This window comes from Lemur catta, chromosome 16, assembly GCF_020740605.2.
Source record: "Lemur catta isolate mLemCat1 chromosome 16, mLemCat1.pri, whole genome shotgun sequence".
Taxonomy (NCBI): domain Eukaryota; kingdom Metazoa; phylum Chordata; class Mammalia; order Primates; family Lemuridae; genus Lemur; species Lemur catta.
Genome location: NC_059143.1, coordinates 46128002 through 46144636, shown reverse-complemented (window position 1 = coordinate 46144636; position 16635 = coordinate 46128002). Strand labels below are relative to the sequence as shown.

The following is a 16635-nucleotide window of genomic DNA, read 5'->3' as shown; positions in this document are numbered from 1 at the left end:
AATAGCTTCCTCCCTGTCCTATGGACATATGGGGCCACATGCAACACTCTTTCTCGTAATCAGATGAAATAGCTTCCTCCCTGTCTTGTGGACTTATTGGGCCACATGCAACACTCTTTCTCATAATCAGATAAAATGGCTTCCTTCCCATCCTGTCAATGCATCATGTCATTCTCTTTTCTTGCCAGGATCTTCCGTTTGCTAATAACTTAAGAACCTCAGGGCATTTACCCAGTTAGGGTGAGCAGGAGATTTGTTAGCCATGCTCTTGCCTTAAAGAGTAAAAGGCAGAAACCTTCTGTGTCCCCAGGAAGTCTTGTGCTGTTGAGTTGCTGTTGCAGCCACTGACTCACAGTGTCACAAGCTGTGTGACCAGCCTTGTTGAAAGTACACACCACCACCAAGGTACCGGTGATCCCTGAAACTTTTGCTTAAGAACAAACACCCTTGTAACTTTTTTAAAAAAACTATATATTCCTTGTACATTTTAAAACTGACATCTCAAAATTCTTCCCATAATCTAAATAGTTGCAGAGGATATAATTCTGACAAATTATGAATGCTGCTATTTTAAAATAAAGCAGTTTCATCTTCTTTAAATGCATCCAGTGAAATCTAACCATTAAACCCACCATCATCCATATTAAAAACACATGAAAAGCCTTTCGACATTCAGCTATTTTACATCATTCCTTTTTACCTTGAAATTATATTTCCATACTTCTTCCTCCAAAGAATTTTCTCTTAATTTAATATACTTTTATATTTGAAAGTCTTTTATTGATAATCAGGTCATATTTCTTTGCAATGAAAGAATCTATATAAATTTAAAACATGAAATGTTCTTATGTCCCATGTTCATTGTTCCAGATATTTTAAAAGTTTCTTCTGGATTGAGTTATCACTATACTTGCTATCAAAATGCAACTAAAGAAAACAAAAATATATGTATTTAAATTTTGGTAAATAGTTACTAAGCATAAAAGCTAAATTTTTATTGGTACTACATTTCTTAATAAAGTGAATGAAAACAAAAAGTTTTCTGTGGTCTTTCATTTAGAACAATGATCTAGCAGCCAATGCACTTCCAAAAATGTATTGACCCTGTATCTAACACAGAATCTTAGATTTTGTTAATAGGAGATTGAAACATTAATCATTTTATAAGATGAAATATAATGAGGATTGCCTGTAATAGGAGTAAACATTTCATGCTACTTGATAAAATAGTTTTTATATGTTTATTAAATAATGCACACCAAGCCTGAAAGAAATCGCAAAATTTTTTTTTTTTTATAGTGATTGGTATAGTCATTTATTTATGTTTTTTTTTATATATATATATTTTTTTTATTTCAGCTCATCATGGGGGTACATAAGTTTAGGTTATATACATTTTCCATGTCCCACCCATCCCCCCGAGTCAGAGTCCCAAGCGCGTCCGTTCTCATTCTCCCGACAGTGCACCTGGCACTCATCATGTAGTCATACCTCCATCCCCTCCCCCCCCCCACCTCCCCGGGTCTGCACCTTCAAGCATGACCATTCCCCAGAGGGTGTGCAACGCACTCATCATGTAGGCATACACCCATCCCCTCCCCCCACCCCCCATCCCAGTCTGATATCCAATTGGTATCCTTCCCTGATGTACATTTAGGTGATGATCAGGGAAACCAGTTTTCTGGTGAGTACATGTGATGCTTGTTTTTCCATTCTTTGGATACTTCACTTAGTATAATGGGTTCCAGCTCTCTCCAGGAGAACCAAAGAGATGTCGTATCATTGTTATTTCTTATAGCTGAGTAGTACTCCATGGTATACATATACCACAGTTTACTAATCCATTCGTGGATTGATGGGCACTTGGGTTGTTTCCACATCCTTGCGATTGTAAATTGTGCTGCTATAAACATTCGGGTACAGGTGTTTTTGTTAAAGAATGACTTTTGTTCTTCTGGGTATATGCCCAATAATGGGATTGCTGGATCAAATGGTAGGTCTAGGTGCTGGGAAAACTGGATAGCCACATGTAGAAGACTGAAACAGGACCCACAGATTTCACCTCTCACAAAAATTAAATCACGGTGGATAACAGATTTAAACCTTAAATGGGAAACAATTAGAATTCTAGAAGAAAATGTAGGAAAGACTCTTACAGACATTGGTCTAGGCAAAGAATTTATGAAGAAAACCCCTAAGGCAATCGCAGCAACAACAAAAATAAACGACTGGGACCTGATTAAATTAAAAAGCTTCTGCACAGCCAAAGAAATAGTCATGAAAATAAACAGACAGCCTACAGAATGGGAAAAAATTTTCGCATACTACACATCAGATAAAAGACTGATAACAAGAATCTATTTAGAACTCAGGAAAATCAGCAGGAAAAAATCAAACAATCCTATCAAAAAATGGGCAAAGGACATGAATAGAAATTTTTCAAAAGAAGACATAAGAATGGCCAAAAAACATATCAAAAAATGCTCAACATCCCTAATCATCAGGGAAATGCAAATCAAAACCACAATGAGATACCACTTAACTCCGGTGAGAATGGCCTTTATCAAAAAATCCCAAAACAACACATGTTGGCGTGGATGCGGAGAGACAGGAACACTCATACACTGCTGGTGGGAATGCAAACTAGTGCAACCCCTATGGAAAGCAATATGGAGATACCTTAAACAGAAATCGCAAAATTTAATTCATGAGTTTTATCCAATGTAGCTTAAAAAAATTATACTCAGTAAAACATCCCAGTTAAATCTAAAATAATCCCCCATTGTATAACATATACTACTTTACCTGATTGGGTATTTTTCTTACATGAGAAATAAGTATCAAGAAGAGCAAGGAGATGTCATTTGTTGCCAATGAAAGCTCTGAAGTCACCCAGAATAATGGAAGTTGTTAAGATGAAGAGGAAAACCAAGGAAGGGTAGACAGGTGACAAATTACCTAGTGAATTAATATTCTCAGGAGTAGCACAGAGCGTACCAAGTGGGCACATGGTATACCTGCATGGCCAGATAATTACAATAGGACATTGAAGACCGGGAAAGGACAGTGGCTAGAAAAGCCAGTGGGAATAAAAGAGAAGACCTAGCCTGGCTTCATGATATGAGGACAGGGAAGTGAGTAGATACCCATGAGAAAAGATCAAGGGATGTGCAGTCATTGGAGGAAATTCCTATTTCACATAAAGCACTGAGGAAGAAGGACAGTTCTAACAAAAGGGAAAATCTATATTGATGTATTTTGGCAATTGAACAAGAATGTCAAGAAGAATCAGGGAAGGAGTTATAGGAGATGAGTGAGAAAATAGGGTTAGATTTGGTTGAAAGCATAGAGTATGTATGATGTCTGTCCTGAGTTGTGTTAAGGTGGGAAGTGGTGAAGGTCAGTGTACATAAAATCATTTTGTTGGTGTTCCGTGATATACTTAGATGAGACTATTTTCCTAAGTAACTTCTTTTTAAACCTTACTGGAGTTGTTTTTCCTCATGAAGACTTAAAAAGGAAAGCTAATTGACCTTGTTCTGAGGTTGGTCAATATATTCATATCTATATCTGTAGAGAGATCCTTGGGAATACAGTAATTGGCACAAATCCTGTTATTTAATGCTTGAAGAATCTTCTCCCCTGTTAGGTTTGATGTCAAAATGTCAGGTTTGTGTTCCCTGGTTCTTGGTTTCCAGTGCCAAAGAATGGTTACTGGTATCGAGTTGATGGAATAAATGAGCAAGCCAAACAAATGCAAGCAAGCCAAACAGTAAAATTTATTAGGTACAGAACATTCTGAAGAGGGAACGGGTCTAACTCCATGAGTAGAAACAACCCTGAAAACGAAAGTGTGTTCCAAAGAAGGTCCGGGTCTATCTCTGCAAGTGGAGACCACCCTGAGATTGAATGGGATTCTCTCCTTTATAGTAAGGTTTTAATTCTATTTTAAGTTGGGGGCTGAATATTTATGGATTTTTTCAGAAAGGGCTGGAGAGTTCCCAGAATGTCCAGTCCTCCCCATTTTTAACCTGTAAGGCAATTTCTGGGAGTTGCCATAGCATTTGTAAACTGTCATGTCACGAGTAGGTGCGATTTCTACTATGCTAATGAGGGTAAGTCACTCTAGTACACTGTCACCTTGTTTGTACACATGTTCCAAGACCCCCCCCAACTTTGTGGCCTGGATCATATCCCCTCTTTATGATTTCTCTGTCTCTGGTTAGTCAGTCCTTAAAAACTCCCTATCATAGACCAAATACCTATTCAGTCCTTTAAGTTCCCCTGGAGAAGACATCTGTTCCTCCCCCTCCTCCTCCTTATCCCTACCTAACACTAACCATTTTCCATATAGACAGCCACAAGCACAAACTTGGTAAGAGAAAAGAAATAAAATGTTCTCTTTAATTTGTAATGTAACAATGCTGAGAAAACTTCACAGCCTTCACAAGGAAGTGAGGTTCAGAAAAATCTAGAAGATATTTCTTAACCAACCTGTAAAAGCATTAATAATAGCAGGATGATTCCTGAAAGTGCAATTTCCTGTTGAGTATTTTTTTAATTATTTCTGCAACCTTGGAACCAATGAAATTGGTGTGTGTTTATGAATCACTGACAGACATAAATTGGCAAGTGCACATATGCAAAAACTTCTGACAATTGCTGAGTTTCCTGTGACAATGTATAATATCGGGTAGTCACAATCTTGTCTATCACATGCCAGGAGCACTTTTGGGAACAGAAAATTCATGAAATGATTTGTCATTTGTACTACTCCAAGTTCTTTCTAAATTTAAGCAAACTCCTGGTCATTATCAATTAGTACCTTTTCCTCAAACTCACCCTCTTCATAACAAACCTCAGTGTCTCAGGAGATTTAGCCTTAGTCTGAAGTTCCCTTCCTTAGTCTGGCCCCCTGACACTTCAATTTGTCTTAGTTTGTCATCCAATTTGTTCCCTCCATTCCCAGACTGAGCTTCTTGCTTCTCTCCTATGGGGAAGTTAGATCTCTTTCTCTTTGGGACCCAAGTAAACTCATCCTGCTCCATATAGAGGCAAGTTCTTTTTCATCTTGTGACTATAGCCTTGAATACATACTCAACTGAGAAGACCACATTCTTCATATTTAGAATTCTTCATCTTCGATATCTTCCCATCTTTTTCTTCTGTCTTTGGACTAACTTTTTATTTCGTCAACACTCCATTACTCTATTCCCCAACTCAACTCAGAGAACTTGTACCTCCCAATCTCATTCAGGGCACATTCATAAAAGAAACCTAAGAACACTATGTCTCAGAGGTTGGGGAAACAAGCAGGTGAAACTTTCAGTTTTCAAAACCCAGCTACCTTTCTCTCCGTCATCCTCTACTTCCATCCTATATGTTTCCAGAACTTTGTTGTAGATGAATCTTCTGTGACTTTGTGATGTGCTAAGACAACAAATTCATTGCTGGTATTAAAATGGGCCCATGACAATAACAAGTGTTGGGGAGGATGTGGAGAAATCAGAACCCTATACGTTGCTGGCTGGAATCTAAGATGGTTCAGCCACTGTGGAAAACAGTTCAGCATTTCCTCAAAATGTTAAACATAGAGTTATCATATGACCCAGTGATTCCATTCGTAGGTATACACCCAAGAGAAATGAAGACATATGCCACACAAAAAATGTACGTGAAAGGTCAGAGCATCATTATTCATAAGAGCCAAAACATGGAAGCAGCACAAATGTCTACCAACTGATGAAGAAATAAAGAAAATGTGCTTAAAAAATAAATAAGGAAAAATAAGAAAAAAGGAGAAAATGTGCTATATCCATACAAAGGAATATTATTCAGCCTTAAAAAGGAATGATGCACTGATCTATGCAACAACATGGATGAACCTTGAAAATAACGCTAGGTGAAAATAGTCACAGAAGGACAAATATCGTATGTTTCCATTTACATGAAATGTTTAGAATAGGAAAATCCATGGAGGAAGGAGGTAGATTAGTGATTTCCAGGGTCTGGAAAGAAGGAAGAATGAAATATGGGGTTTCTTTTGGAGGTAATAAAATTATTGTGGAATGAGATCATGGTGGTAATTTCACAACTTTGTGAATATACTAAAAAATACTGAACTGCACAATCTAAAATAGTAAACCTTATGGTGTGTAAATTATAAAAAAAGGGCTCCATAGAACAAACAGCCCCCACCCCCCGGTGGTCAGGGAGATATTGGGTTAAATGGCCCTTGGACAACAGCCCTCTCCTTGGCCACAGACGTCCCTCAGAGTATGCGGTATTCCAGGGAAAACGCTGGTATTTTGTTTGTTTGTTTGTTTGTTTTTGCCCTTCACTTTTCCCTCTCAAAGTTGCTCACTTCTCCTAAATCCAAGCTTGATAGAGCACTTTGGGAAAGGCAAGATTGAGAAGGATTTGACTGTCTCTCTGAGCCCCGCAGTCAGAAGAAATTACCCTGTTTCCATCACCACTCAGGACACAACCCCCAAGGTTGTCTATGGGCCCAGCCTTCTCCCCTGGCCCCTGGGAGACCCCACAGAAGACAGGTCTAGGGCTTAGTATTTGATCCACTCCTTCCCCTTCAGATTTTTTTTTTTTTTTTTTTTTTTTTTTTGGCAGGGGGAACATTTTCTCTTCTGAGAGTACAGGAAAAAAGGGCCTTATCACTTAAAAAGGAGGGAAATATGTCATTTTAAACCTGAAGGCTGTCTTATGTGGTGCAGGGTGGCAGATAAACATGCAGGTCTCTCAGCCAGATTATCTGCCTTGAAACCTCATCCATGCTATTCACAAGCTATATGACCCAGACTCTGCGCCATTACACACAGATGTGTTTTCTCATTGGTGAAATAGGGATAACAAATGCACCTACGTTAATGAGTTGCTATAAGGTGCAAGTAAGCAAATAAATATTCCAGCTCGGTAAAGGTCAACAATCATTAATATTGTTCTACGTATAGAAACACTATGCATATGCAGAGAATAAGGATCCAGTAAAAATGGGCTTAATGACAGCATTCAAAGAACACTTTCCCCCTTCTTGTTATTTCTTACAGGCATTGGATCCTGGCATCCAGCCCAGAGTGATGAATGGTGAGCTTGACAGAGAAATACTGTGATCCTGACAGCTCAAACAACTTATTTTTCTGTTTCATTTTTATATGAAAAATTAGAAAGCTGCCATTCAAAATGGCTTCTGTGTTTGTTTTCCTACCTGTTCTTCTCATTGTCAGCATGTTAACCCAGCAAGGTAAATAACCTTCTCACCCACCTTAAGCAAAAGAAAGCACTGGAATGGCTGCAAGGGGAATGGGAGGTAAGCAAGAGGATCACTGCCAAGGCAGAGCATTTAAGGGAAGGCAATAGAACCCTGTTGTCCATGGTTTGCTGAGACATCTCCGCAGTATCTCTTCGGATGTAGAATTAGAACTATTTTCCTGGTTATAAGAACAGTTACTAGGGAAATTGTTAGGATGAACAAAACCTTTCAGAAGTGAAACACAGCAAATGTAAGCTCTTAGGCCGTTTGGTATTGCAAGTATGCCTTAAAGACAATTACACAAGCAAAACCAGAAAGAATTGTGTTTACAACTGGGGAAGTGTACAAAGGGATGGAGCTGAAGGGAATGAGAGGAAGTTGAAATTTTAAACTTACTCTCATTGGTGTTAGAAAAGCACCTACATTCATTTCAAATAAGCCAATGATTGCCAATGACTGCAGATTTGCAATTTTTCCCACATATTAAAAAGGAAATACACTGGTAGAACAAAAGTCCCGTCCTTCTTTCATAAATTTTCACTTTGATAAAGGTGAGTGTTATCCTGGTGATGAAATCTAAAGTTGGTTTACTGGAAATACCAACCGCAATGAAGTGGGAGGGGCAGAAAGAAGAAATATATATTCAGGATCTCACCATTCAGAACACCGAGACTCTCATAGGCTTCCTGACAACCTCTGCTTCCTCCAGGAACACAGGTGAGTGCTTCCAGATGCTCCACGTAACAATATGAATTATTTTTCAGAATAATAACAATAATGTGTTTTATATCATGCGTCTACTTCATTCTGTCTAATTGTATTTTGCTTATTCTGCAAGGGCAAAATTAAAATACCTACTTCATCAAATTTGTCCTTTCAATTATTTATTTCCAAGTGAACAAATGCACCCTTAGAAGCATGGGGTTAGGGGAAGAGTGCCTTGCAGCCACAGAACCTTGAAGGAAAAGTCAGAGGTGCCTCTTGAGAGCTGGCTGGATGGCATCCCCAGAAATCTTCATCTTAGCATTTGTTATAAAGCGTTTCTACCTAGATCTAGTACAGCCAGCAATGAAGAAAAGATAAAGATGTTCTATTTCCTGTTTACAAAGTCTTTGAAAATAGTAATTTTGTGGGTCTTCTAATTATGAGATTAATACATGACATTGTAGAAGCCTTGAAAAGTAAAAAGAAGGAAAACTTTAATTGCCAGAATCCTGTAATCCAGATATGTCACTTTCTGTAAGAAAATTTTATTACAAAGTGATGCTCAATTCAGTAAAGTCATTTTAAAATGAATCTGATGCTTTTCCAGGAGTTCCAGATCACACCAAGGTCACCATGAAGTCACTCAGTGAAGCAAACACCCAGTTTGCCTTAGATATGTTCCGACAGTTTGGAAAATCAAAGGAGGATAACATCTTCTATTCCCCTTTAAGCATCACATCAGCATTTGCGATGCTGCTATTAGGGTGCAGAGAAAACACTGCACTACAAATTGAGAAGGTAGGTGTCAGCTTTGTTACCTTGACCTGTCTGAACGTTGCTCTCCATCACTGTGTCAGTGAGCATGCGGATGGCACCAGATCCGGTGGCCTGTTGGGTAGCACAGGGTCTGATGGGTGGTGCAGGGGCTGATGGGTAGTACAGGGCCTGATGGGTGGTGCAGGGGCTGATGGGTGGTGCAGGGGCTGATGGGTAGTACAGGGCCTGATGGGTAGCACAGGGCCTGATGGGTGGTGCAGGGGCTAATGGGTAGTACAGGGCCTGATGGGTGGTGCAGGGGCTGATGGGTAGCACAGGGCCGGATGGGTAGCACAGGGGCTGAGCAGAAATTCCCATAATTGAGTGAGCACTGATTTAAAGAGATCTTCTGAATGAAATTTTCCTGTCCCACTTTATTTCTCTTCCAGGTGCTTCACTTTAATGAAGTCACAGAAAACACAAAAGAAAGAACTGCAGCATGTCATGTGAGTCACAAAGCAATGCAGTTCAGAAATAGCTTTGGATATCTCAGTGGGTCATAGTTTAAGCTGGGACTTCATATGAATTAAGAAACTAAAGGCAAGTTTTAGAAATATTCCTGGACAAAAAAGATTGGGACATACAGAGTGGTCTTGCATTTCGTGTCACATAATTGTTATTTTCACATTCTGCTTTACTGTAAGAAGGTCAGCATTGTACTTAAGAGCAAGGGTCTAAAGCTACATAGGCTATGTTCAAATTTCGCCTCTGTTCTTCACAAATAGTGAACACAGGCAAGATGCAACTGCTCAGTCACACTGATGTCATACCAATAAACTAGGGTTAATAAAAAATCTGACTCAATACATGCAAATACATGCAAACATTTACAACAGTGCCTGGCCTATAAAAGTCCATAACAAAAGTTATTATTATAAAATAATAATTATACTAATCACAATAATGTTGCTAAAATAATTTAATTTTAATTGTCATCAATGAGATCAAGAAGAAGAATAAGCAAAACTCCAAGTACATTTTGAGAAATGATACCTATGAGATATATTGATTTAGAGCCTCAATGGTGTAAAACTCTTAGCTGCAAAGTAGAAGCTTCTAGCATCAGACAGGTTTAGCTTCAAACCTTGGTTTTGCTAATTTATCTCTCTTTAGAGAGACTTTTTTAATTTTCTGAGCTTTCTTGTTTTCATCTGAATTGGACTAAAGACTTGGAGCTACTCATATAAAGCCCTCAGCTGAGTACCAGGCACACACTGCTCTTATATGCAAAGAATGACCATCATAAGGAAAAAGCCATAAATCACAGTCAATGTGTCTGAGAGGATGATTCCATCAAGGGGTATAACAGCACTTCATGTCATAACATATTTTAAAAATCAAAACTTCAACATAATCACATCCATGATGGCTGTTAGAAATGAAATATGGTTCTAGCCCTAGAGGAGCTTAGAGTTTAGCTGGGAAGTTACACTTAACCACTTAAACCAATGAGGGGACAAGTCAGTGGTAGAATGGTGTTACATCTTTAGTTCAAAAGAGAAAAGATTGGATGTGTTAAAGCAAGAAGAAAGAATTTTCTGGAAGAAGTTAAATGTAAGGTAGATTTTGAAGGGTATTTGAGGTAAAAATACACCAAATATCAGGGAATTGGCACAAAAGTTCATCTTTGAGACTACCCACCTTTAGGTATTGATATCACAGACTGAGCATGGGTTTAGTAATTTCATCGATAAGGTAATTCAATGAGCTCCTTTTTGATGTTTGAAGGATGAAAAGCCAGGAAATGTGCATCACCAATTTCAAAAGCTTCTGACTGAATTAAACAAACCCACAGATGCATATGAGCTGAAGATTGTCAACAGGCTCTATGGAGAAAAGACTTTTAAATTCCTTCAGGTAAATTTCACCTGACCTACCAAACCTTTAATCTGCCTGCTGGGTCCTATGTGTCTGAATGGCCTAATGTGGTAGAGCAAGGGAGATGAGCCTGGTCCTCTCAGGTGGGGAGCACTAGGGTGCATTAGCTCGATTGCCACAACTCCACCCCAGACTCTGACAATGCACCAGGAAAGTGTGGATTTAGGGATAGTCTGATGAGGAAAGAGGAGGTGGGGCAGCACAGTGAGTCATGAGACGCCAGTAATATGGAGCACATGTTGATGCAAAATGTAAGGCTAATGGGATATTACCGGCATGGGCAGGCTTGGGTGAGTCCCTGGTGACAGCTGGGGAAGTACCAGGAAATATTAAATGCCTGAGAAAGACACAAAGGTGAGAAATGTCTTGGTTGGAATTACTGGCAAGAGGCCTCACAAGCAACTCACCTGCTTCAGAGCAACGTGCTTTGGAGTTTGAGCACCACAGTCTCTTGTGCCCCTGCTGTTTGCCAGATGGCATTGACCTCCAGTTACTTCCTTCCTGTGCCAGCCTGCACCCCTTTCACGTGGACGGCGTGGCAGCTGCACAAAAATAGGCTTGGGCAGGAGATAGTGGATTCATTCAGGGTCTGGATTCAACTTATTATAATTATAAATAATTAAATTTGGTAACGTTACTACATAGCTGCTGATACGTTACCCTTAATTCCTCTTTTCTTCCTTCATATCTCAAAGGAATATTTAGCTAATACTAAGGAATTTTACCTGGCCAGTGCAGAATCTGTCGATTTTAAAAATGCTGCAGAAGAAAGTGAAAAGAAGATTAACTCCTGGGTGGAAACTCAAACAAATGGTAAGAGGATTGCCCATTACAGGAACACTTTTGAGTATCCTGTGTGAGTGAGCCCTGTGCCTGACACTGCGTGGGGTTCTGAGGGTGGGGTGTTGAGATGGATTTGCAGAGGGGAGGCAAGAGGACACTGCAAAAGATGAAACGGTCCATGTTAATGTGGGAGAGCCAAGGGGAAACAGGGAGGGACTCACAGGAAGCCAATTACGTGGAAACACAGCTGGAGAATTGTTTGCACAGGGCCCCACATGACTGTATCTTTGTGGATCCCAAGTCTCTGCACAGGCCCATTTCAAGATCATATCCTTTTCTTTAAATCAGAGCCAGTTTTTGATTATGGATCTTTAAGTAGAACATTGCAAAGGGTTCCCTTCTCCTTTACTAACTGGGAAATGAGCAGCCCTCCTGTAAGCCACTCTTTTTACCACCTGAGCTGGAGCGGCATGGACCACGCCTACACCCACGTCGTCTGCAGGGATTGTCACAGCTGTCTTTGTCATGCATGGTAGACAACTTACCGAAGGTTTCAATCTATGAACATCCATCCTATCTCCCAACTCTCATTACAGGCCAAATTTAAAGTAATTCAACATGAGAATAAATACAAAAAAACACCCAGGAAGTAGTGTCTGACAGCACAGGGCTTGTATTTCAGAGCATCGAGCTCATATTTGTCCTAAAGAACAATCAGGTCCTACTCCTCTGTGAGTGCGCCCAAAGTTGACAAAAATAGGAAGACAGGCAGGGAGGGAGAAATGAATTCTATATTGAAAGAGCAGATAAAATCAGTTTATCAGTATTCAGTGTAGGTGACTGACGTCACCCACAGACAGAGAACCTCAACCCCTTTCCCGTCACAAGCAGTGGCATCTCCTACAGGGGTAACTCTGCCGGGCTGCAGCCATGAGGACAGCTGCGTCTGGTGAACTGTTGGTCAGTGAGTTTCTAAAGTAGTGACTCGGTGAATAATTAATGATCAGTCACGAACTTTTGCAAAGCATCTTCCAGACAAATCAGTTGTACCTTGCATGACAGATGCTTTTTTTCTTTTCCTCGCAGGAAAAATCAAAGACCTATTTCCTAACAAGACTCTTGACAACACCACTGTACTGGTTCTTGTGAACGCAGTCTATTTCAAAGGGCAGTGGGAGAAGAAATTTAATAAAGAAGATACTAAAGAGGGAGAATTTTGGCTGAACAAGGTATTATCTATATTTTATTTATATAATGTAATGTAGTTATACAGGGAATGTTAATTTTTTTATTTCAGAATATTATGGGGGTACAAACATTTTGGTTACAAGTAATGTCTTGGCCCCACCCAAGCCAGGGCTAGAGGTGTGCCCTTCCCCCATACAGTGCGCTCTATCTCCATTAGTTGTGAGTTTACCCACCCCCATCCCCTAACCTGACCAACATCCAATGAATATTACTACCACGTGAGCACCTTAGTGTTGATCAGTTAGTATCAACTTGGTGGAGAGTACATGTGGTGCTTATTTTTTCATGCTTGTGATACCTCACTTTGAAGGATGGGCTCAAGCTCTATCCAGGATAATATAAGAGGTGTTAGATCACCATTGTTTTTTGTAGTTGAGTAGTATTCCATAGTATACATGTACCACATTTTATTATCTACTCATGCTAAATTTAAACACATCTGATGGAATGTACCATGCAAAGTAAAACATTTCATTCTTATAACTTTATTTAGTTAGAAATACCTACAGAAAATCTTTTCTCCTAGTCACAAAATTCCTGCCTTATTTCTTAGAAAGAGAAGGATGTGGTGGCAATTCAATAATATTACCATTTTTGGCTTGTGTCTCACTTGGTATTTGTTTGGCACATTAATTTATTGCAGGACACAAGCAAATCTGTACAGATGATGAGTCAAAGAAAATCCTTTAATTTTGCCTTGCTGGAGGATGTGCAGGCCAGAGTTCTGGAAATACCATACAAAGGCAAAGACCTAAGCATGATCGTGCTGCTGCCGAATGAAATAGATGGTCTGCAGAAGGTAAAACCTTGCTTCCACAATCCTTCTATTGCCCGGTTTTGTTCCTAAGGTACCAAGTCTAAACAAGGCAAAAGGTTTTAGACAAAGGAGCCTCAAATTAATGAAAAACTCAAAATGAGTAACAATGATTCACTTTCGTATTACATATCTTTTTACCTAAGACCTGACACAAACTGAAGGCTTAAGCAATTATTAATTAATTAGAGTTATATACAGTCAATATCAATTTGATGGTATTATTATGTGATAATTTACACTTGATTGAGAGAAATATATAGCAATGTGAGAAAAATTTACAAATACATAAAGCAAAAAAAGGAATTATAATAGGGTAGACACTGTAATTACAGAATGTGACAAGTAATGTGTACAGGAAAGGAAGAGTCTATTAAAAATTGACACATGTAGGAGACTGTTGGCATAAGGAATAATGAAATAGAGTTCACTTAGTACAAAATGATGTAATGATTCTGTTTTTACATATATATATGTATGTACATATATATGTACTTATGCATATATAATCAAATGTACTTATAATCAGGACTGTTATTTTGCTTATTATAATATCTAATAAACTGAACCTTTTGTATTTTTCTTTATTGCTAAAATAAAAACTTTACACATATTCAATTCATTGTTAAGGTGTGTTAGAGGTCTATGGTTAATCATGTCAGTTTCTTTTTTCCATTTTTATAGCTTGAAGACAAACTCACTGCTGAGAAATTGATAGAATGGACAAGCTCACAGAATATGAGCAAGAGAGATGTGGATTTATACTTACCTCGGTTCAAAGTGGAAAAGACCTATGACCTCAAGGACGTGTTGATGGCCATTGGGGTGGTGGACGTTTTCTCTCCACAGGATGCTGACCTCTCAGGCATGACTGGGAGCGGGGATCTTGCAGTGACTAAAGCCCTACACAAGTCATTTGTAGAGGTCACAGAGGAGGGAGCAGAGGCTTCTACTGCCACTGGCATAGCTATGAATCTAACATCTCCTCCTTATTCAATTCATGAAGAGTTCCATTGTAATCACCCTTTCCTATTCTTCATCAAGCAAAATAAGACCAACAGCATCCTCTTCTTTGCCAGAGTCTCTTCCCCTTAGATGTGATTAGCCTGTAATTTTTGGAAGATGTTCACAGAGTTGTTCCAATAAACTGATTGCTGGAAACAATGGGTTGTCTTGATTCATTTTTCTTTTCAATCTCATAGTCATCACCAAGAATTTAATGGTTGAAATATCATGTCTCTCTATCTTTCTATTTCTAAACACACATATAAATCTACTTTCTCTCCAATAAAAATTTCCTTTGGGGAAAAATTCCAAACTTCAAGATAATATAAAAGGTTATTTTAATACAGTATCTTCTAAATTTGAAATATAATTGTTTGGAACTTATTTTAAATGAAACAAACCAAATCTTACTTTCTCTTCAAACTCGTTGACCTAGACACCCACAATTCTTTGAATTTAGGTGATATCTGAGACCCTTTTAATATATGTAGATTTTGTGATTCTATAAAATACATTATCAATAAAATAATGACTTAAATTATTTTTTGTTTTGCCTTTTTTCTTTCCAAAAATACAAGTGGCCATTCACACATAGGAAGGATAATTTGGAAATATATTAATCATATAGACAGAAAAATTCTCAATTAGAGTAGGGCATGACGAGTCCAGAGTGGTAGGCAGATGCTAGAACATGAAAAGCTTGTAAACCACATTAAGAACTTTCTGTTTTATCCTGAAAGGAATGGGAAGCTCATTACAGGCTTTGATTATTTGTTTCTCTAAGAGAGAAATAAAATCATTGTATGTGCATCTTGAAAATCCAATTCTGGCTACTCTGATATAAATGAATGAGAATAAAGAACACTGTGGTTACTGTGACTTAAATTAGGAAACCATTAGAGTGTTGGTATTGGAGATGGAGAGAGAGAGATAATTTGTGAGAATTATTTAGGAATCAACAGACACAGAATTATGGCAACAGATTAGATATAGGGAAGTGAATAGAAGCCAAGAAAGACACCCAAGCTTCTGACCTAGCCAGCTAGATTTTGTTTTGGAGAGAAGAGAAGATCATGGGTTAAAATTAGAACTGAATTTGAGGTTCTTATAAGATCCAAATAGATTTGTCGGGCAGGCACTTGAAAATATTAGTGTAAAACTCAGAGATAGGACATTGGGTAATCACTCTGAGATTCTCCCCATTCACACAGTAAATAAACCTCTTCCTCTTATTAATCTGCCTTAATTGTGAGTTGATCTTTCAGTGAACTTTCAGGGGAAAGGGGAAGTTTCCCCCACACTAGACACACTATACAACCTCACCTAATGCTCCACCTGTAGAGAACCTATGCCTCCCAAGATCACTTCATTACTTCGGCCACTGACTGCTTCAAAAGGGGAAACTCCCAGAAAGGCTAAGGCCCTGAAATTCTGTGTTACTTACCCAGTCCTGGGACAGTGAAGACAGTGGCTTGTCCTTATATGGCTAAGTGTGTACTTACTACTCAGTTTTTTCAGCTAATTGACACATTATTTAGGAGTACAATCCTAGTTAATAAAACTATTTTTTAAAAAAAGGAATTGACTAAAGCAAAAGTCAATATAGTATATATCTGCAGGAAGGAACATGGATAAAAATGGATTCTGAGGGCAATTTATTGACCTATGGGAAGGATATATGGGGAATTATTTATTACTGTTAAGATTGTATATACATATTTATATACATTTTTGTACATATGTATTTTATGTGTTTTTAAATCATATAAAATTTAGAATACTACAACATGACAAAATGGGCTCATTCCAGATAGCCACAGTAGAAAATATATTAACGTACTTGGCCACATCAGCAGATCTCAGGGGGAAATTGCTACAGACCTTCACTGTCCAGCACAGTAATCATTAGTCACATGTGGCTATTTAAATTTAAACTAAGTAACATGAAACAAATTGAAAATATAATCCCTCTGCCCCACTAGTCACATGCCACGTGTTCAATACCTTCCTATGGTTAGCAGCTATCATATTGGACCATGCAATTATTGAACATTTTCATCATCACCTAATATTCTATTGAACAACGCTGCTTTCCAATAGATCCTAGAAAATCATGTGACAA

General features: G+C 38.5%; 1 protein-coding gene across 1 annotated transcript; it reads left to right on the top strand.

Annotated features, from left to right (window-relative positions):
* Window positions 1-7908: 7908 nt before the first annotated feature.
* On the top strand, window positions 7909-14672 carry SERPINB3 (serpin family B member 3). Its single transcript, XM_045527593.1, has 8 exons — window positions 7909-7981; window positions 8577-8767; window positions 9175-9231; window positions 10514-10642; window positions 11359-11476; window positions 12533-12675; window positions 13338-13493; window positions 14193-14672. Exons 2-8 carry the CDS (start codon window positions 8603-8605, stop codon window positions 14601-14603), a joined length of 1179 nt encoding a protein of 392 aa, XP_045383549.1. The 5' UTR covers window positions 7909-7981; window positions 8577-8602; the 3' UTR covers window positions 14604-14672.
* Window positions 14673-16635: the final 1963 nt, after the last annotated feature.